The 21,823-nt window shown below is 37.0% G+C and overlaps 2 protein-coding genes across 9 annotated transcripts; both read right to left on the bottom strand.

Annotated features, from left to right (window-relative positions):
- Positions 1-10,612: 10,612 nt before the first annotated feature.
- Positions 10,613-15,572, bottom strand: LOC103339015 (RNA binding (RRM/RBD/RNP motifs) family protein). 8 transcript variants are annotated; one of them, XM_016796489.2, is made up of 8 exons: positions 15,302-15,572; positions 15,113-15,216; positions 14,530-14,605; positions 13,518-13,589; positions 13,371-13,436; positions 12,483-12,826; positions 11,516-11,639; positions 10,613-11,087 (listed from the first exon to the last, which is right to left on the bottom strand). In XM_016796489.2, the coding sequence occupies exons 1-8, from the start codon at positions 15,314-15,316 to the stop codon at positions 11,067-11,069; spliced, it is 822 nt and encodes a 273-aa protein (XP_016651975.1). In that variant the 5' UTR covers positions 15,317-15,572; the 3' UTR covers positions 10,613-11,066. The 8 variants fall into 8 exon arrangements, with proteins under 8 accessions (XP_016651975.1, XP_008240511.1, XP_008240509.1 ...); XM_008242289.2 differs by having other exon boundaries at positions 12,483-12,823; XM_008242287.2 differs by having other exon boundaries at positions 12,483-12,823; positions 13,341-13,436; positions 15,302-15,551.
- A 1,615-nt stretch (positions 15,573-17,187) lies between these two features.
- Positions 17,188-21,226, bottom strand: LOC103339027 (F-box protein CPR1-like). The gene is made up of 3 exons (XM_008242300.3): positions 20,103-21,226; positions 19,423-19,830; positions 17,188-17,532 (listed from the first exon to the last, which is right to left on the bottom strand). The coding sequence occupies exons 1-2, from the start codon at positions 21,214-21,216 to the stop codon at positions 19,424-19,426; spliced, it is 1,521 nt and encodes a 506-aa protein (XP_008240522.2). The 5' UTR covers positions 21,217-21,226; the 3' UTR covers positions 17,188-17,532; position 19,423.
- Positions 21,227-21,823: the final 597 nt, after the last annotated feature.

Below are 21,823 nucleotides of genomic sequence, written 5' to 3'. Positions count from 1 at the left end.
AATCACCCTTAATAATAAGAGTGAAACCATGAATTAAAATAAATAAATAAAAACACCTAATTAAACACATATTGTTGGAAAAGAAGCATCAAAACAAATATTGCATTTATATATATAAAAAATAAAAAATAAAAAATAAATAGAACTTGCCTAGTTAAGTGGAACCCTATCTTCCTTGAGTGAATCAAGGTATTTGATTATTTGAAATGGCATGGCATGGCATGGCCACATGGGCACCGACAGGTCCTTGTTAAGATATTCGATCATCATCTTAATTGAATATTTTGTTGCTTCAAAAGCCTTGAACACTACATGTTCATCTTGGACCTCAATGTTAAAAATCCTTGCTTAACAATGATCAAAGTTCTTCATGTAGCGAAGAATGGACAACCCTAAATAATGGGTATTTCTCGATCTTCTTCCATATAGAAAACCAGAAAATCATCAAGAAGAATTAATTTGTTTACCCGTATAAATACATCTTCAATAATTCCTCTTGAATATGTGATTGATCGGTTTGTAAGTTGCAAAGAAAGAGACGTTGGTTTAATATCCCCTAAAACCTAATTGTTTAAATATGGAAAAGGGCATTAAATTAATACTTGCACCTAAATCATACAAAGCTTTATCGAAACAAATTTTTCCAACAGTGCAAGGAATAGTGAAACTCCCTACATCTTTAAATTTGGGTGGAAACTACTTTTGTAGCACTGCACTGCATTCTTCCGACAAAAAGAAAAACAGCATTAACAAGAGACTCAAGCCCGCTACGTTTGGTGATAAAATTATGCAAGAATTATCAACATTGATGATAAAAATTACCCGACCAGGTACGGATCGGAGGTGCCATTGACTGGGAAGTCCACAACACCGCCCTCCAAGTTTTGCAAGAGTAGGTTGTGCCTGACTCGGTCACGAGCTCGGAGCTACTCGATCTGTACTCGATGACTCGGCGGATAAACCTATTCTAAAGAAAGAAATGTGGATGGCGTCGTCAAGCCACAGTAGACAAGAGACAGCAGCATGACGACGGAGGTGGTGGCGAGAGAGGTCTGAAGTTGGGGCGGTGGAGAGTAAGTGAAAAGGGTTGGAGATGGAGGAGGTGGGTTTTTTAGTTTCCTCATAGGAGGGCTGGGCATGGTTCCTAAAACTTTGTGACTCGAGAGACCCAAAAGGGATTGTGGCTGAGGAAGAAGTGTTGGGGTCTTCTTTTTTGGCTATGTTTGAATTTCCTCTAGTGGGAATCAGTTGCAAGTTATAATGTAGAATATGCGCGAGATGCAATCCTTAATTGTCCACTGTTGGCAGAGCCAATGTCTCGGGGACTTATTCTGAGATTGAATCTTTAGGACCATGCACTTAGGAGGACCTTTTCTTATATTGGAAGTGGATCTCAAACCTGCCCTCTTTGATTCTTTGATCCGTCCTAGGGCCCGAGTGGCGGCCTCGACCCGAGCGGAAGTGCAATGTGTCTGGAAACTCGGGATCATAAATGAATTCGGCAAAAGCAGAACTAGAATTCGAATTCTTCACCCCTCCTTTTGTACCAAGAATCAAGTTCAAAACAGAAGGATAATGGGCTTGTTTGTACGATCTCGCTTTCCTTTGCCACTCAAGTGTACGACATCTACCATTCTTAGGCCCCTTCTTCCCTTCCCTAATGAAAGAGCCCATCGCATGCCTTAGTTCAAGCACGCTTCCTTTAATTCTACCTAATTAAATTGTGACTTGTAAGAGTTTGATTGATGCAAATTCAAGTTCCAATAGGTGGATCAAAAATCAGAGTCTTGAATACTCCGAATCAATAATTATAGGGTTAGGCAATCCGATTATGCGTTTGGCTTGGATCCAACCTCTCGATAGAAACCAAACCCTTAGGACATGTTTAGTAGACTTTGTTCGACCTTTAAGAACTTTCAGATTGGAAATTAGAGGTCATCTTCAACCTGAAACAAAAGCAAGATGACTGGATTAAAATAGCAACTTTAGTTGCAGCCGTGTTGTCTTCAACTCGAAACAAAGACCCAAAACTTGACAAATATCAATGAAACACAGCTGGCTCTTCTTTAAGCTTGGTGGGAAAACTCATCTGGCTCTTCGTTGAGCTTGGATGAGATTTGAGGTAAAAATCATCCAATTTTTTTCTCTACCCACCTTGGTTGTATAGTCTTTGACATCATTTGAAGCTCAACTCGCCCGATTTTTCTCCACTTACCTTGAGAAGTGCGTTACTAGCAAGTGATTATGAACATTCCGTAGGTTTTAGTCATAATTTGGTTTAGGAATGTTGATAAATCCTGGCCTCTATAGGTTACCCAAGGGCTTGTTTCAACTTTTCTTTGGTTCCCTGGTTTGTTTGGTTGTGAAGCAGCAGTTTGTGCTCTCGTCCCTTCTCCATTTTCGTATTAAAAGTGCTTTTCAACCAAATTTTTGTAAAAAATCCAATGCATATGGGGAATATAGAATATGAATAATCGCTTATACCATTTGTTAGGATTGCATCAAGTATGGTGGAGAGCAAAATTTTTGTTAAGTTAAAAGAACAAAAATTTCTAAAGGTGTCTTATACTTTGTTGATGTGAGCTATCCTAATTAGTCAAGGAGATTTATTTCCTCGATTAATTAGGTGATTTACTTCCTTATTTTATATAATTGGCATATCATTGCATATTAGGAGATATTCTCCTAATTGATTACTGTATCTATTTCCTTATAAAGCACTCTTGTAAACTCCCATATATAATTGCTTATGGAGAAGAATACAATTAACTCAAAGTATTCAAACCATATTCATATTTTAGCATGGTATCAGAGCAATCGATCCTAGGTTGTCTCTAAATCCTCACATCTTACCCTCAAATTCAAACCCAAACCCTAAATCAAATTCCTCAAATACAAATCTTACCTCTCAAATCAAATCCTCTTATCAAACTCTTTAAACACATACCTCTCAAATCAAATTCCTCAAATTCTTAAATCAATTCCTTAACCACAAACACACACTATATCAAATCTTACTTCATACGCCCAATCATGCTGAACCGGTTACCTGGGCTCGTGCTTATATCGCCACCATCAAAGGTTATGCTTTTCATACATCCTTTCCAAAGCCAACATGGATTGTTGACTTGGGTGCTTCGAACCACATGACATTTGATCCTGGCCAACTTATTCGTCACTAACCATCCACTTTGTCAATGGTGTCTAATGCTAATGGTACCCCATCCCCTGTGGTTGGGGAGGACACTCTATCTCTCTAATTTCATACATCTGGATTATGTATTGATTGTCCCATCATTGAACTTGTTGTCTGTTGTACAACTTACTACTACTTTAGGGTTTGGCATAATCATTGTGTTTTTCATGACATCCTCACGAGGAAGACGATTGGTTCTGTTACTAGGCAAGGCACACTCTACTACTTGGACTAGGCACTGGATGACCAAGGTTGGTCACACTTTCACCACAAGTGGAACTCGTTTTGAGGGGGAGAGAGAGAGACAAAGTTCGGTTATGGCATAAACATCTTGGGCATGCCTCGTTCGGTTATCTGAAGAAATTGTTTCCATCATTAATTTCTAGTTTTGATGTTTCCAGCTTCCAGTGTGATACGTGTGAATTGGCTAAGAGTCATCATGTCTCGTTCCATTAAGTTCAAATAAGAGTTTGGTTTCATTTTCTCTTGTTCATTCTGATCTTTGGGGACTTGCTAAAATTGCCACTCTAGCAGGAGCTCGATGGTTTTTCACGTTTATAGATGATTGCACACGCATGACTTGGGTTTCCCTTCTCAAAACTAAGAGGAACTCGGTCTAAAGTTTCAACAATTCCATAAATGGCGGAAACACAGTTTCAGGCTTGAATCTAAGTTCCCCATTCTGAAAATGGCGAAGAATTTATTAACTAAGATCTTAACAAGTTCTTACAGGATTATGGCATCATGCATCAACGCTCATGTCCATATACGCCCCAACAAAATGGAAGTCATTCATGCATCTCTATTTGATGCCAACATGCCTCGATTTTTTTGGGGTGAGGCTGTCCTCTCTTTAGCTTACCTTATAAATAGGATTCCCTCAAGTATTTCAAACACTTCACCACAATTTCCAAGTACCTCCCACCCCAAACCTTGAACCACAGATTTTTAAGTTGTGTTGTATTCGTACACTTACATGATCCTTGAGCAGAAAAGTGTGTTTACAATGGCTATGCTCCTCATAAAAAAGGCTATCGATGTTATCACCTTCCAAGTTAGAAGATATATACCTCCATGGATGTTGTGTTATGGGAACACGATATATATTTTTCAGCAACACATGAGGAGAATTTAGACCCAAACCCTCCAAAGATTCTTGAATTTTTTCAACAGGAAGAATTTCTGCCTCAAAGCGACCGGTCGCCCCATTTATTCCTTCACGGGCAGAGCCTCTGTTTCAAAACAACTTGTTGACTCCTGTAAGAGACCAGTCGAACCCCAGTCTTCCTTCACAAGCAGAGCCATTGTGTCAAAATAACTGGTCGCTCTTTCCCACCGACCGGTCGAATCCACGCTGCCAAAATCAAGAGGAAACTGAATTGTGTTATGAGATTTTGCCAATGAAACTGACTCTAGTACCACACCAATCCCCTGCTGAAGAGGTCATTCAGGTACGATCTTCTCCTGAATCTGATAACACTAATGGAATATACTATGATGATTTGATTTCAAAAGGCACATAGCCAACATATCAGCTTCCAGATGGATCCATTGAAAGATACAAAGCTAGACTGGTGGCGAAGGGGTACACACAGATATATGGGGTGGACTACTAGGAGACCTTTGCCCTAGTAGCCAAGATCAACACTATCAGGGTCCTACTGTCTCTAGCAGCAAATCTAGATAGGTTACTGCATTAGTTCGATGTTAAAAATGCCTTCTTACATGGAGACTTGGAGGAAGAGGTCTACATGGAATTACCTAGGAGACGTATGCAAGGTTTTATGTGTGGAATCTAAAACTTTAGTTATTGTGGAGGCCCAAAAAATCCAAGCCTGGGCCCAAATCTATTGCTAGCATAGTACGACATCTAACTGGGAAGAAACCCGACTTGGGCACACAAGAGTTAGTCATATGCACTTGCACACGTGCCACGCCATGCAAATAAGCAATACGCCACGCTACAAGCTTAAGTGGGCCCAAGCCACGCGAATACCTGTGGCTTGCTAAGCGGGTTGTGATATGGAAGGTTACGAGTATTGACGAGGCTCATTGATGGTCCAAGGAGTGGAAGTTTTGGGCTACTTGGGAGCACCAAAACTCAAGCCCACTCCTTGAGCCCAAACATATGGGTAAGCATAAAAGAAAACCCAATAGTTCGTCAACTCAAGAAAAATCCCAAACATCTTAGAAATATCCAATAGCCATAGCCCACAACACTTGGAAATATCCCACCTTAGTCAAAATATCCAGCACCATGTCAAAACCAAGGCAAACCCACATGAACACAAGCTGCTTCTAGCACCTTGTCAAAACCAAGGCAAACCCATATGCATAGGTTGCTGGAAGTAAATCATCTTTTGACTAGCATCCTTACCCATTCTTTCCTCTGTACGCTTTGGTGAGAAAACAAGAAGGAAAAGTAAGTGGCACCTCACCCACATGGAGAAGTCCAGTTGCGTGAAGGTCTTGGAACTCCAAAAAGCATCGTGCCTACATGCTCATGCTGGGAAAGTTTCACCAAATAAGATGGAATGGAAGAAAATGAAGGAAAATGGGAGAGCGTGGCTTGATAAAATTGAGTGGTCCAACGCCTATAAAAAGGGGCATTTCCTACCCAGCAGATCATGAAATCCGGGGAGATCCAGGAAGAGCAAGCATCCTCTCTCACTACTGGAACTCTCCAATTTTGTAGCTCTATTCTCCCATCTATTTTCTTTTTGTCCTCTGACAAACTAATCCAGAGCAAGTAACATCCTTACTCATTGCTGGAAGGTCCAATTTCAAGCCCTATTCCTCCATCTCTCCCAATCCTCTCCTCTGGCAAGCCATTCCAGAGCCTGACAAACCCTTTGTCGAGCTGCCGAAAAATTACCCAAAGCATCCATTCTTCCACCCTAACCTCTTTCTTTCTCTCTCCTAAGCAAATTCTCACAAAATCCTTTGCTTTAAACCTTTGCTTCTTGTAGAAAATCTGGTCTTTCTCTCTCTCATGCTAAACTCATAAATGCTTAGCTTCCATGCCACAAGCCTTTCAAGCCAAGCCAAGCCAAGAATTTATCTGTAAGCAACTGTTGGTTTCATTGGTGAAGAAGACCAATGTGTTTCCTAAGACTCAGCTTGGGGTCTAATTCTTGAACTTAGACTCCGAGGCAGTTTCACACATTTGGCTCTTTACAGTAGCTCAGGCCTATCAGTAGCTGCGGGAACAAAAAAGCCCCTACAATTATTTTTCTAATTCATTTAAACCTTATTTTAGTTTATTTGCATTTTCAATTCTATGCTTTATTTCATTTTCTTTTCCAACAAACAAATCAAACTTTGAATCAACTAGGTTAGCAATTGAATTAAGTTGGGTTGGATTAGTTTTCCATTTTTTTCACGCACTCCCTGTGGGTATGACCTCACACTTACACATGCCTATTCTACAATCGATTCATGCGCTTGCGAGTTTTATAGATTTAAAACAATACCTTAGGGTGACAAACAATAAATACGATACTCCTGGGATCTACATGATTATCAAAGGTTTTCACAAAGCTCAAAAGAGTTTCTATGTGTTCATATTTGTACTAAATACTACAAACAAATTACATGTAGGAATATATGAGTTAGCCTAAATACCATAGGTAGTTCATGCAACAACATCAATTGAATAAATTAACATATAGGTAATTAAGAGGCTAGATTGCATTATTAGTGGTAGATTCGATGTCCTAGTGCTTTTATAAATTGGTTTTCAATCCCTTTAAATATCGTGTGTTTTATTTATTTTGGGTTTTAAGTTATTTTCAACTTTAGTTCAATCAATCATTTGTTTAATTAGATTTAGTGCAATTTAATTGATTAACTTGTTTAATCAATCCTTGTTGGTTTGACTTCGTACTTGCATATCTTTGTACTATTGTTGATTCATGCCCTTACGAGCAATTTAATTTGTGATTTTTTAATATTCTTTTCTATGTGTTCGAAAATCTATATCAAGTTTTTCAATATTCTTTTCTTGATGTAGACTTTTGAACACCTAGAAAAGAATATTAAAAAAATCACAAATTAAATTACGACTAGTGCACGAATCAACAATAGTATAGAGATATGCAAGTACGAGGTGGAATAAGGTTGCTCTCTTGTTACACAAGGAGAGCCTTGCGTCCTTTCTAGAATTTCATCTTGCGTCCATTCATCATCTCGCCACTTTCAGTTCACGTCGCTTCTTCTCTCTCGCAAGGTCATCTCCTCGCACTCAGTCGTGCTCGCCTTCTTTCTCTTGGTCCATCGTCTTCAGTCGCTCAATCACCTTCCACCATCTTCATCATTCTCGTTCCCTCATTCTACCATCGTCGTGCGTGTCTCATCGCCCTGATCCTCCCTGCCCAATCACGTCTGCACTGTTGACATCAGAACTGTACACCACTATCTCAGTCCGTCATCGTGTTAATCTTTCTCATTCTTCGGGGACTCATTCGTTTGCTCTTGTCTTTTCCCTTTCTTGATGTTTGGTGGTTTGTCTATTATTTTGGTATATCTACGTATGTGGCAGATATTGAGCAATCCTTTGGTAGCCGCTGGGTACTTACGCCAGGTGAATACGGTGGTTTGGTTATTGGTTCTTCTAACATTGCAAACATTTTTGTTGGTTTTATCTATGGTCTTGTGGGTTACAGATCAGCCCGTCAATCGTGTTGGCTTTATTAAAATCTTTATGTAACTTTGGAAAGGCTATGATGATGTCTCTATTAAAGAAATTGGTTTCAACAGGTTTTGGGTGTGTTTTGTTTGTGATCGCGATAAGAAGCGAGTTCTTGATATGGAGCCCTAGGCTTTTCGACGCCCATTGATTTTGTTGGCTGATATCCTGGATCATGGGAATATGGACATCTTGCTCTTAACTCTTGGTACCTTTTGGGTTCAACTCCATGGTGTTCCTACCTTCTGCACGACTATCATTGTTGCTAAAGCAATTGGGGCTATTCTTGGAGAAGTTCTTTGGGTGGATAATCGTGATGGTACTTATTGTGTAGGGCATTTTATCCGGATTTGTTTAAGGTTTGATGTCACCCAACCTCTTAACCACCGAACACCTGTTACATTTCAGGAGGTGAGCAAGTCAATAGTGGGTTTTAAGTATGAGTATCTCCCTGAAAATTGTTTTGCGTGTGGAAAAATTGGTCATCCTACTCAGGTGTGTATTGATAAGTATGAGCTTTCCCAGAGTTCTCTCACTCCATCTTTGTTGGCACAATTTTCCTCTGCTTTTGTTGATCTAGAAGGTGGTACCAACTTGCGGGGCAATTCTATAGGTTCTTCCGCACACCTTACATTGACTCCTTCACCCCCACATAAGACTCCAGTTCATTCTCCTTAACAATTTGGTTTATAGATAAATGATGCTTTGAGTGATCGTAGTAGTTCTGACACTCGGTCTTGGTGGTGGTCTTCCCATGAATGGACCGCCTCCCTCCCCCTCCTCTCGGCCCTACCTCTCCATCATACATTGCTTGACGCAATCGCCTCTCTTTGACGTCAGTTTGAGAGTTCAGATGTTGTGACACGTTCTCCGCCAGTTTCCCTGAATGAGCCAGACATCTATGTGGCTCTAGTAGTTCCAGCGTTAAATGATCCCATCTCTCAAGCACCTCCCCCAGCCCCTCAAAGGTTCGACAACTTCTGATCCCTTTAATCTTATGCCCATTATCTAGTTCTCTGCCAGTCATTCACCAAAAGGGGATCATGGCAGACCTAAGAAAGGAGAGGGCTCCTGTTGTGTCTCCATCAAGACTCATGCTAAGTGTAAAACTCTAGTTGCACCCGTTTCAGCTGGAGATATCTGGGTTTCTGGGGTAGATTTCATGGCTTCCAAGCCTTTGTGCCTTGTTGTCCCTACTAACAAACCTATGAAGACTGATCCTGTGAAGTCTCTTAGACGCCTTCCTTAATGTGTTATGTGGGCATTCCTGGCTTGGCATCCGGCGAATGCTCTTGAGCTTGATCCCCATATTTAGGATTAAGTGGCTGAGGCCAGTTTTGTTATTGTTGCGTGGTGTCTTCTTCTTTTCTCCCTTTCGCTGACCTTTGATTCTTCGCCTATTTCAAGAACTATGGTTTCATAGGAGTTTTCTTTGACACTGTTGACATGATACGACGTGCTTGGGGAGACCTTGTTATTTTCTTTTCTTTTCCTGGCCTATTTGCGGAGTTGGTCTTGTTTTTGTGTTGTTCCTTATGTCTTCTTCTCCTTTCATCGTCATTACTCTTGGAGGTGACTGGAGATGGGGTACTTAGTGGCTGTTTCCTTTTTCCTGGGGTATTGGTGTGTTCTCTGTCGGATGCTCTCACTATCTTGTGGCTGTGCAAAGGACTATGATTTCATAGCATGACTCTTTTGATAGTTAGGTTGTGTTGTAGTGTTCTCGTCGGAGGTCTATGTGTCAGTCTATTGTTTTTCTTTTCTTGTTCTAGCTTTGGTTCTACGTGATTGTTTCAGGCTCTCTTGTTAGTCCATGATATGTGTGGTAGATTTTCTTAACCTAAGGTTGGTCCCTCATGAAGGTTTTAACGAGGCTAATGTTTCGTGTTGTTTTATGTATGCTATCTTGATTCTATGAATGAGTTCTATTTCTTAAATAAATAAATAAAAATATATCACTTTGGTTGTCATTTTTATTTTATTTTATCACCACGTAATTCTGTTTTTAACTCAAAAGACCTAAATGTTATTAGTAGTGGAAAGAAAAAGGAAAGTAAATATTCCTAATTACAATATATATTTCTAATTATAAGATATTAGTACAAAAAAGAAAGAAAGAATGTTTGGGATTGTGGAGCCAAGTTTCCGCCCATTCTTTCTTAAGTCAAGGTCTCCAGAAATGTGAGGGCAAAGTATCTGTCAATTTTGTCTTGAGACCAAATGTCCAGATATCTCGCCAACATAAGATACATGTCAACATTAATTTCCCTGTGAGCCCCACTCAAGTTTTACCAACTTAATCAAATTTTAATACTCGCACGTATACGAATCAAAAGTGATATAGCTAAGTAAGCACCACAAGGATTGATTACATTCTTAATATTCCTACCAATTAAACTGAAACTAATTTTAAATTGAGAAACTTTAATGGATGAAATTGATTTGAATTTGTAATTGAAAAAAATTAAAATTAAATAAAGCAATTAAAACGAAAGACAAAGTCGCACGACACGAGATTTAGGAAAACCAAGAGAGAGACACGAGCATCCGATTTCACCTTAACCAATCCTACCCAATCAATTAGCATATCAATTCCAAGTAATTCCCCTTATTGATGATCAATTCCCCTAAACCATTCAATGGCCTTGGCATCTGGTTACATATATAATATATATTTATTGGTTGGTTTACCCAAAAGCAAACTATAGCGTGATAGAAATCATATAAAATTGTCAAAATTAAAAAAGAAATCACAATATCAAGTAGTAAATAAACAGAAAATACGTCCTTCGCAAAAACAGAAAGCAACATGTCCTCACGATTCTGACTTCTTTCTTCTCAATCCAATTGCCTTTTCCGTTCTTTTTACATATATAACATATAAGTTCTTTCACTCAACAAACTTACAGAAAAATTACAAATGAAGCCACAGGCTCAATACCCTATGAATTGAATTGATATAAAGAAAAATAAAAATGAATGCAAAACTTGAGTGCACACATCAAACCATACAGAGTGAATCATAAAGGGAGCTTGCATGATTCATCCCAATCCATACCAAACCTGCAATCTGTTTTGGGGGACATCTGTCCTCAAATTGATCACTAGAGCAACATGGTTGTCGAATGTGTTCATGAAAGAATGCGCGTCGAGGTTAGTTTCTGCCACCTCAAATCCTTTGGCTTATGCAGCAATTGGAGGTTCCTGCATATCAGGAGAAAGGCATAATTACAAGATAACAAAGCATAAAATCACTTCGCTTCTGGATTCAGATTATAATACATTTACCTAAAATAATTATAGTGCACCTAAGAATATTTCTAGTAATTAGTCATATTTTAATTGCTTAATCATCTTTTCATTCTAAATGATAACTCTCTGAAGTTTCTAGCAAAATTTAACCAGAATTACAACAGATAAACAGGGGAACTTAATTCTTAAAGTCAACCTACAAAAAGATGGGATGGCTTTGTGGCCCTTTTAAGGGTGGAAACGCAGCAACATAAGGTGTATTAATACAAATTCTAGGTTTTCACATAAAAGTGCCATCACATGATTACCAGGAAATAAAAAATCATACAATACAAACATAATAGGAGCAATAATGTAATACTGATAGCGATGTAACCTACCTTTGCAGTCAAGTTTGACACAGCCATATGGAACTTTTCTCTGGTTTTCGTACCTGCAGCCTGTCCTGCCTTTGCCACCTTACCAAAAGCACCATTTAACCAGGCTGCTCCAGCAGTCACATACCTGTCAACACCATAGAAGAGTTTGTCAACAGACATTGTTCTCAGTTTTATTCTCATCTATCAATAGAAATGATTCTGCTGGAATGAAATCACTCTAGAGAGGTCATTAAAGTGGCTCGTCCTGACTACAAATTCTCTATCATGTCTTCCAATTTTCATGTCATTTTACAAATTTCTCTACAGGTTTTCATTTTTATGAGGGGTAGATACAAGACCATAGAAACATAAAACAAGTTGTGGGGAGAGGGCTGCGAAAAGTTAATGTTTTTTTTTTATAGATACAGAGTTCACATATCCATCCTCTACTAATAGTAAGTTTGTGAAGAACAAGAAAATAAGAAAGCAAAGAACCTACAAATTGAAACTCTAAAGAATCCAAGGAACAAAAGCCACATCAGAATGAGTGCTACTTGGGGTAAAGATCCTGGTATTTGTATGCACATCAAAGTTGTGGCATCCAACCTAGAACAATTGGCAATGGAGTCCGGATTTTATACATTATGATTCAAGGCATAGAATGCCCAATATAGATTTATATTCTCAACATACAGTATATAGAAGTGGCCTTTACGAGTTATTTTGGTGTCTAGAGAATGTGTAGTTCCTACTGAAATAAGCTAAGCCTAGTACCCTCAAAAACTTCAAAGACACAGGGTCCATGGATGGCCCAAGGAAACAGGCTTCAAGTTAAACAAATGAAAAATGCATACGACTGCCCTCGTTATTTGCAGATAATTCATTTTGCACTTTCAGCATCATTCTTACAGAACGTATGAAATAATTAACAGCAGCAGAAAAGTGCAAAATAGATTGGCAGATTATATTTTTTGAAGTGCTCATATACCTGCTTGTTTTGACAGCTGACCCCGTATCATTCAATTTTCTCTCTGCTGCAAATATTGCTGCCATTGTTTTATCTGAGACATGAAGCCTTTGATCAACGGACTTCACTTTCTCATTAACCACGGAAAAGCCTACTGTTAATTTCTCTGTGAGACCCACTCTCTTGTCAAAGGAAATAACCTTCTCTGATGCACTTGCTGTCAACCGATGTTTTTCATCAAATGCTTTAGCCTTGTTCACGGCATCTTGTCCAATAGCTGAACCTTTCGCGACAATACAGGTCACCACATCTTGTGCTCTATTAACATACACCCTTCCATTGGTAGGCGAGCTATTTCTATCCTGCTAACAGAGACATATTTACCCTGAGCCCATAAAATTGGAAACTTTGAAAGTAAACAACAATAAGGCAATGACTGGACGTTATGACTGGACGTCTTGGGAAAATAAGCGTGTAAGTATCATAATATTCAAGATAGACCAAAAACTAGAAACAGTCACAATCCAGTAAATGGATGTGCTAATAGGTATTCTATAATCTATAAGGCAGAAAGATACGTAAGTTGGAAAAAAAACATTCCATTTCAAATGATTAAGTCATGTATTCTTTCGCTCATTCGGAAGCTGGAATGCACCAAAGGAATAAAGAGAGTGACACACCTGAGGACCCTTGTGTATCAACATTAAATTTCCACAGTAGTAAAGATCTTATATAGTGATGTAAGGTTTATAATACCACACGAGGGATTTTTAAATGCCAACTCACAATTTTTCCATTTCCAGAATATTCTAATATCCACTAAAATGTACTTAATTAGCTACATATGAAATTTCTTCAACTAGGTCAGATTCTTAACACCTTGAGATATGTGGTGGTGTCAATGGCTACCTCAGCATTTGGTGAAAGAATTCCACCAGGAGCAGCACAAACAGCACTTTCCACCATCCTTACTTCCTGCATGAATTGCACAAATGAACTTCAAAGTTTTGGCTGCAGGAAAGAAACAGATTGCAGAAACTTTTAAATGAAGCTTACCAGCACCTCAGTTTTTGGTACATAATTTTCAACTGGAGATATAATCACGATCTGATCTACTATTGTTGCTCCCTGCAACCAAACACACAGTTTTCATTACATAGAGCCAAAGAGCAGAAATACATGCTCATTGAAAAGGAATCCAAAACGCAAGTTCAAAACCCATAAACCATTTTAAATGAAGAAAATGCTTATTCAGCTGATGTCATGGAAAATAAGAAGATAAGGCACAAGTACATTGATAATGTGAGAACTTTAGATCAAACATCTAGAAAGACATAGATTGAGTAAGATACTTTCCATACAATTATACCATTTGAACAGAGAATATTGCATGCAATCAACATTCAACAACAAACATGGAAACTGCCTTTTCTTTAAATATAAAATTATATTAACATATATCACTTTTTATAGCTACTCCTCGCATTTAATTAGTTCTCTATTCACCAAAAAATGGAAAATGGGGGACAAGAACTTGAATGAACAATTCTGTGCTTTTGATTTATTTATAGGAAAAAACTCTATGCTTATTTTGCTTTCTTTATATCTCTTACTGTCTATCACCTCATTGTATACAGAAAAAGAAGGGGGAGATAAAGAATTTTGGCCTATAAGGATTCCAAGATTCAAAGTAATCCTAAAAGATTAAACAATGTGTACAGGAGTGTAAGATACGCAGCAACTGAGAAACCACACTGCAAGACTGACCTTGACTCATTATCTTAGTTTCAAGTTTCTGATACACCAATATCTTCCTTTTGGAATGAAATAAAATTTGATTATTTATTTTTGTATTACCGAATGACCAATTTTGTCCTCACGTACTTTTATTGCTTTCCAAAGCAACTCACATTGAGCATTAAACTAAAAGCACAAAAAGCCTAGCTTGAAGTTAAAGTGAAGTGTTCAATTAGAGGCTTGCTTCCAATAAGCTGCTTCTTTTCTCAAGTTTAATTATAAGGCACTGACTTCAATTGCAAGAAAGTTAAAAACAAATTTGAGAAAATACCGATAACAACAACGCGATTTCAAGAGCTTTGGGATCCTTGAAAGTAACAAATGCAGTCTTTGATTGTCCAGGCTCACTGCACACATCCAATTCAAAAAACAAGATTAATAATCGCAAGAAACACTTACAACTGGTTTGGTTTGGTTGCTCAGTACATGCAAGAAAGATGGTAAAATTAAAAAGAAAAAAAAAACTTGGTTACATTGGCTTTAAGTCAAATTTATGAAAATAAACCCAAGTGAATTCTTTTTTCTTTTATTTTCCTAAAATTTTCTCCCCAAAAAAAAAAAAAAAAAAAACTGGAAAGTTAAAATATACTTTAAAATAGCTAGATTAAAGTATGCATGCGTTTAAGTAAATACATATTTTGTCTAAGCTGACTCTTCCCTTTTACTTTTTGACCTTTTTTTCCTTTGAAAATTACCAGGGAAAATATTAAAGTGTTCTTCTCCTTGTTTTTTCCTTAAATTTTCTCGGCAGCCAAACAAATTGAAAAAACCCAGTGTTTAGATAAAAAATAATATTATAAAAAAACTAAAATTTTAAATTAAAGAAGAAAAATAAAGAAAGAAAGAAAGCGTACCGTTGGATCTGAATGCGTTCGATTTCTCCAGAGAATGAGAAGAACTCGTGAATTTCTCTATCACTAGCTAGATCTGATAGTTGTTTTACTTGGACTGTCCTCGTCTGCCAAAAATAGAATAAAATTAAATTCAAAATTCAAAACTATAAAATACAAAAAATTAAGTACCGGTCGGGTTTATTTGAAGACCTGCAGCTGCTGCATTGTGATTGTGCTCCAAAAAGCTTTAATATGTTCTATGCGAAGGAGGGAAGGTCTTCAGAGGGATGTTGATGGCGGTGGTGATGATGAAGACAGTGGTTGGTGGTGGTGTTACAGCTGGGACTGACTGGGAGAGAAGTTTCCAAGTGCCAGCCACCAGGAGAGAGAGAGAGAGAGAGAATTTCAGCAGGATAGGAATGTATTTGTTATTCAACTTCACAATCAATATTCGACCAAAAAAAACACAATCAATTTTTATAAACAATCCTAACTCCTATTGGCTGTCTATAATTTAACCCTATTTTTCATCACTTTCACTCTTTTTTCCTTTTTAATACTCTTTAATCAATTTTATTATTTCTCTTTTTTATTCTACTCTTACCCTGTAATAATTTCTTTTTACTTCACTTTTATATTAGTTCTTTTTCTTTATACTTAATTTTCCAATTTGAACTAAATTTTCAGTATTTTTTTTACTTTAATCGAATAAGAAATTGAGTTTTTTTTTTTTTGTTTTACTGTGTGTAAGTTGGAAAATTAAGTATAAAGAAAAAGAAATAATATAAAAATGAAGTAGAAAAAAATTAATGTAAAGTAAGAATAAAATAGAAAAGAGAAAGAACAAAATTGATTAAAAAGCAAAAAGGAGTGTAAGTAAAGAAAAGGAGAGTGAAGAAATCAACTTCCTAATTTAATATTGCTTTATTTATGATTATTTTAAACTTTTAATTAATATTAACAATTTTTATTTATTTATAGAAATGGATCAATTAAAAAGTGTTATAGCATTTATAACTCCTTTAACTAAAGAGTATGATTGGAGTTAAAATTTTATAAAAAGCTTTTAAAATAGATTTTATATATATTTTTAGTTAAATTTTAATTAAAAATTTAGAGAACATAATTATGGATGCTCTTTAATTTCATCTTGACCACAAAAAAAAAAAAAAAAGTTTTAATTTCATTATTTAATTGAAAAGAACAAAACTTAAACCAGGAAGCAAGGGCAGAACGGAGGATGTGAACATAAGACAAAGTGTGGAAGGGTAATTACTGTAAAAGAACAAAAGCACGTTATGATTCTTTTCTTGGTCAATGCGAGATGCATTTCAACGGCTAAAGCAAAACATGCGTGATGCGTAAATTTGTAGTGGAGTCCGCGCGCCGAACGGGACCTGAGTTGGAGTAGAATTTTCAATTGTTTCATCTCTACATTCTCACACTTACTTTTCATAAAATATAATAGTAAATATAAAAGATAAAAATAAATAATATAATAATAATTTGTATATTTACATTGCCGAGTCCCTTGAAGTGACCAACTTTTTCAATGAGGTAAATGGGTAAGCAACGTGCCACCTAAGTTGTTATAAGAATTCTAAAACTGTATATTAAAACTAAATATATAGTTATTTGTAAATAATTTATTTGAGGGACGCCATTTACTCAAAACTAAGGTATTTTAACTATTTACATCTTACAACATGTGAATATAGTGGAGAGTTTAAAAATGTGGACTCGACCGAGTACGGATTTGTATTTGTAGTCCATTTCAATAGGAAATGCTCTATAAAAAAGAAAGAGAAGAAAAAGCAGTTACTCCTGTATTGAAGTACAAAAAATAAGACCTTTTGAACAACCTCTTCGTCTAGCAAATCAAATCAATTCAAATGAAATCGGATGCTCGTTTTCAACTTTTCATAAATAAATAAAGAAAAGAAAAGGTCAGATGCCGTTTCTTATTATCACCTGTGCCTTGTGCAAGCCTTGGAGATATAACGGCCACATATACATTATACATTTTAAAAGCCTCAGTCAGCTCAGCATCCATATTTTTAAAGAGAATTCCATGACATTCTCTATGTTCGGTTTATAAAATATTTTTGTGCAAGCACTGTTTCAAATACAGTAACAATATTTAGGTGGATACCAGTTTAAATCACGACTTCTTAAATTTTATTATTGAAAAAGAAAATACCAAGTCATGTTTCAGGTCTCGTGATGAGGCATTGAAACAAGGTATCAACCCGTTATTAGCTGGCCATATGCCGAAATGATCACTGGAATTTACTTATAGGCTTCAAAACCAAAACAAAAAACTAAAGGGACATTCAATGAAATATATTCACCATGTCATTTTGTGCAAGTAGGCCCTCTAAGATGCTTGAAACTGCTTCCTTCTCATCTTTGGTTTCTTGGAAGTGTACATTCCAACTCCCCTACAAAATTCAACCAAAGCATTAAAAAAAAAACTTTCAGAATATCATCAAATAACTGTCAAACCATGAAAATCGACCATCAACAAGGAAAATAATTTCTTCCTTCGTTTCGAGGGCAGATGTGATGTGAGATAGAATTCAAACGAACAAATGTCAAAAGGACTTGTTCATTAAAGCAATCATTGGCCTAGTTTAGCATGACTAATCTAGTTGGGACAAGTTTAAGTGCTATATAGACTAGCAATCAAAGAAGGAATAGCACTAATATTAAAAATCATAAACCGAAACAAAGCACTTAGGCAAGCCCTTTTCACTTATGTTTTAAATTTTTGAGACCATTGCCGTTTGGAAGTTGGAGTATTGCGTTTTTATTAAGTAAAAGTTTGTCTGAGTCTCTATTTTATTTTCCTAAAATTAATGGTGGTTGGTGTTGTGAATTTCTTTTGGTATGATCATCATAGATTTTCTGTAATTTTCTTCATGTTCTTCCTCATTAGTTGTTGTTACTGCTTTCTTTTTAGTTGTTTCCATGTTCTCTGGGAAATCCGTCAAGCATACAACGCAAAATAAATGTTGAATGAAAAATTATTCTCTTCCGACTTTGAAGAGGATGAATGCTTTCTAGAAGCCAGTGGATCTGGCACTAAAACCATTTAATCACGCATGTGTTAGGGAAGCAGACTAGTCATGCCAGAGAGGCAAAAAAAATGAAGAAGCAAGAATTGGTTAATTTCTTCAGACAACAGAAACAACTAAAAGGATACCACTAACACCAAACAAATGAGAAAGAATATAAAGAAAACTTCAACAACTATATCATTATGACATCATAAGAAATTCACAATAACATAACAAAAAGGATTTTCGATGGTTCAATGTAGGAAAATAATAGAGATAGGAAAAAAATTTAACCTGCTAAAATCCAAGGGAGAACTACCAGATGTACTTTTCAGAATCCAAAACAAAATAATTTCCACAAGCATTGCCATGTCTTACTGATTACATCTATACAAGGGGCTCAAGTGTGATGGACATTTTTCTTAACTGACTTAGTCTACTTGAATGTAGAACATGATAGACTAATTTAGAACTCATATGCCATTTGAGTTCCTTAAAATCTTAAAGTTAAGTTTTTCATTTTATATTTCAGCAGAATAATAGTAAGTAAACAAACAAGAACAATTAAAAAATTAAAAGATTGAAATAAAATAATTTGAACAAAACACACTGACCGAATAGCTTAATAGACATGTTAGGCAAGAACACATTTTATCTGCTAAAATCCAAGGGACACTTACCAAATGTACCTTTCAAAGGAATAAAATATTGAACGAAATAAATTGAAGAAAACACCTTGATCCAACCTATAGATCAAAAGACATGCTAGGCCAGGATTTGAGACCACAGACTCATAATCTTTACTTTGCTTTCAGCTTTTTTTAGCACACATTCATGCACAGTTAGGAAATCAAAGTGTAGCAAAGCCTTTCGTTTTAAATAAGATGAGATACTAAGAAAACACAATCGACAGAAATGGCTTCAAGCATAAGGGCTCAGCTTAACCATCTACAACAAACTCAGTTGTAAACTTACAAAACTAAACAACCTACATTGATCCTGCATTACCCAACTCCTAGTCGCACTTTTGTTGGATGCACATCTTTATGTGAAGTCTCATGTGATAATTCTTCAGTTCACGCTCTTGAGAAAGAGAAGTTTTATCTCATACTATTTCTTCCTGTTATTGGTGGATTACTTATCCACCTTCTTGTATGGTTTTTTATGAAATAAAACTTCTCTTTTTAAAAATAAATAAATAAAAAGAAAGAGATATTTGCTTGCAAACAGTAGTAAATGTAATTCATCCACAGAGGGAGGATCAGTGCGCACCTCAACCAAAGGGACAATCAGCATCGGCAAACTGTTTCTTCATGATCATCCAGAGTGCGTGAGAGGAAGAAGCCCCAACTGTATATGGCAATAAATCTTCAGAGATTCTTGAATTAAGCCAAACCTTTACACTTTGATCCCGATCCATCCATTTTTCAAAGGCTGGATTCACTTGATTGGTCATTTTACCATTGGTATCAAACAAAAAAGCAGGTGGACAGATCTCTGTCCCTTCAACCAAACCTTCTACTCTATATTTCCTGAGAACTTGAAGAAATAGCCATTTCCATATGGTGAAATTAGGGCCAGTGAGTTTCATTGGAACCATAATGCTGATGTTCTGAACAGTGATCTCTTGGACAGTGATCAGATGTGAAAGAGGAATTGCTACTACTGGTGTTTGTTGATCTGCCAATTTAAGAAATAGAAGAAGAAAGGGTTTACACAGACTCTTTAATATGCAAGAAAATACAAGAAAGGATGAGAAGGCTCAAGAACGGGAGCCGTGTGGCTCTAGCTCATAACATGAAAATATATGTCGAGGACAATTTTAAATGCATTTCGTAGAAAATACCAGGAACCAACATCTCAGTTTTTGTGTTTACGATTGTGTTCAATTTCAGTGGATTAGCAGATCAAAATGAACAGATAATTTTCAAATGCATCAAGGATGTACTTACCGCAAATGATGGAGACGAAAGGTAGCAGACTCTCAACATATTGAGTCAGGTCATTTCCAGAGTCAAACCCCTGAAGCATATATCGCTCACGTAAAACCACATCCTTTTTAAGCTTGTCTTCGTTTTTATCAAGCCATATCAACTCCACATTCTTGGAATTACGATCCCGCATCACAACTGTACCACTTTCCCTAATGAACATAGGTACATCATTGGCAACCCTAAATAGCACAGTCCATGATTCATACACATTATATTCTCTCATGACCCAGATTTCAAGATATTCAAAATCAGGAAATCCATTAGCCCATGCACACAGGCACCCTTCTAAAAGAACCCCCACTCGTCTGTAACCCAACTCATTTTCTTCACAAATTGGCAACATCACGTTTCGGAACTCCTCCTTTGCCAAATCGAAAGCAATTGCAGCTGGTTGTGGCCTACATGATGTGTGCAGCCAATGGAGTGCCTCATTTGAAAGAGCCCCCTCACTATGCCCATGGTGTGAAAAGGGAGCTTGAATCTTTTTCCAGGAGTTGGCTCTCAATGAGAAGACCACAACAGGGTATCTGTTAGCTCTGTCAGTTTCATACGTCAACTCCGCGCCCACAACAACTTTGTAGTCATCAATGGTGGATGCATAACCAAACCCATATTTGTAATGCCTCCTAATTTCTTCTGACCCGAAATCTGGGTCAGGTAGTTTCTGCAAGAATCTAGTGCATGGGTTCCAGATATAAAAGCATTCATGAAAATCAAGAGCTACACACACCAAACCATTGCAGGAGCCCAGTACCTTGACAGCGCGGCCCTGTTTCTTGAATGGGAAGCTGAGATTTCTGACCAAAGAATTTCCACCAATTGCAAACGACGGCGTTTCCAAGTGTACGGATCGGAGCTCAGAGGCAGTGGAGATGAGGAGGCTGGGATTCAGTGTTTGTTGCTCAGAAGCTATTTTGAAGTGGTATTTGGCGAATTGCGGGTCGTACAACAGAAAACGCCAGCGATTTGAGACGCAGATGAATCGGATCAAGGATTTGACTGGCAACCTGGAAAGAATTTTGACTAAAATATCATCAGGTACGTGGGTCTTCTGCAATTTCTTGTTCGCCATTGGCAATGCCCATGAATTTTAGCTGTTGTCGCTGGAACCCTGAATTTGGAGAAGCTAACAAGTCCTACAGTTCCTCCTCCCAATCCCAACCAACCACTCAAGAGACTAGTGTTAATTAAGCATGCAATTAATGAAAAATAATTTGTAATGGGGTGGACTCGGTTTGGTTTAACTGGACCGAATGGCGGGAACCGCGCATCCATTGCCTGTATGCACGCCCTTTTTTGTGTCTTAAGACTTCCGTTTTTTTTTGTTTTTTCTGAATTTTTAAAATTTTCTTATTATTTTTTTCTTTTTTATTTTCCGTTTGTTTCGTGGATTGAACATCTTGAGAATAAACTTCCCATGTCTAATTCTATGAAATGGGAATGGAGGATGTTGATTCTCATGTTTGGAAATGTTGGGAATTGAGGACTAGCAAATGTCATTTTCTCTTATTCCCGTGTGTACCCATAAAAAAAAAAAAAAGGAATGAAAAGATGTTTAGTTTTTCGAAAATATCCTTGATTTATTATTATTAAAAGTTATTTGAGTGCCGAGTGGTTAAGTGAGGAAGTTTGAGATGGAATGGCAGAATGAAGAGTAAAATAAGGAAATTTTAGTGCTG

This window comes from Prunus mume, linkage group LG8, assembly GCF_029339155.1.
Source record: "Prunus mume cultivar Tortuosa linkage group LG8, ASM2933915v1, whole genome shotgun sequence".
NCBI classification, from domain to species: Eukaryota; Viridiplantae; Streptophyta; class Magnoliopsida; order Rosales; family Rosaceae; genus Prunus; species Prunus mume.
This window is presented reverse-complemented; position numbering and strand designations above follow the sequence as displayed.

Coding starts and splice junctions, on each gene's coding strand:
- LOC103339015 (XM_016796487.2), bottom strand. Junction 13,437..13,517: donor TACCAAAAACTGAGGTGCTG/GTAAGCTTCATT, acceptor CAATTCATGCAG/GAAGTAAGGATGGTGGAAAG. Junction 12,827..13,340: donor ACACCACCACATATCTCAAG/GTGTTAAGAATC, acceptor TGTCTCTGTTAG/CAGGATAGAAATAGCTCGCC.
- LOC103339027 (XM_008242300.3), bottom strand. CDS start 21,216: ATGGCGAACAAGAAATTGCAGAAGACCCACGTACCTGATGATATTTTA. Junction 19,831..20,102: donor TTTCGTCTCCATCATTTGCG/GTAAGTACATCC, acceptor TTAAATTGGCAG/ATCAACAAACACCAGTAGTA.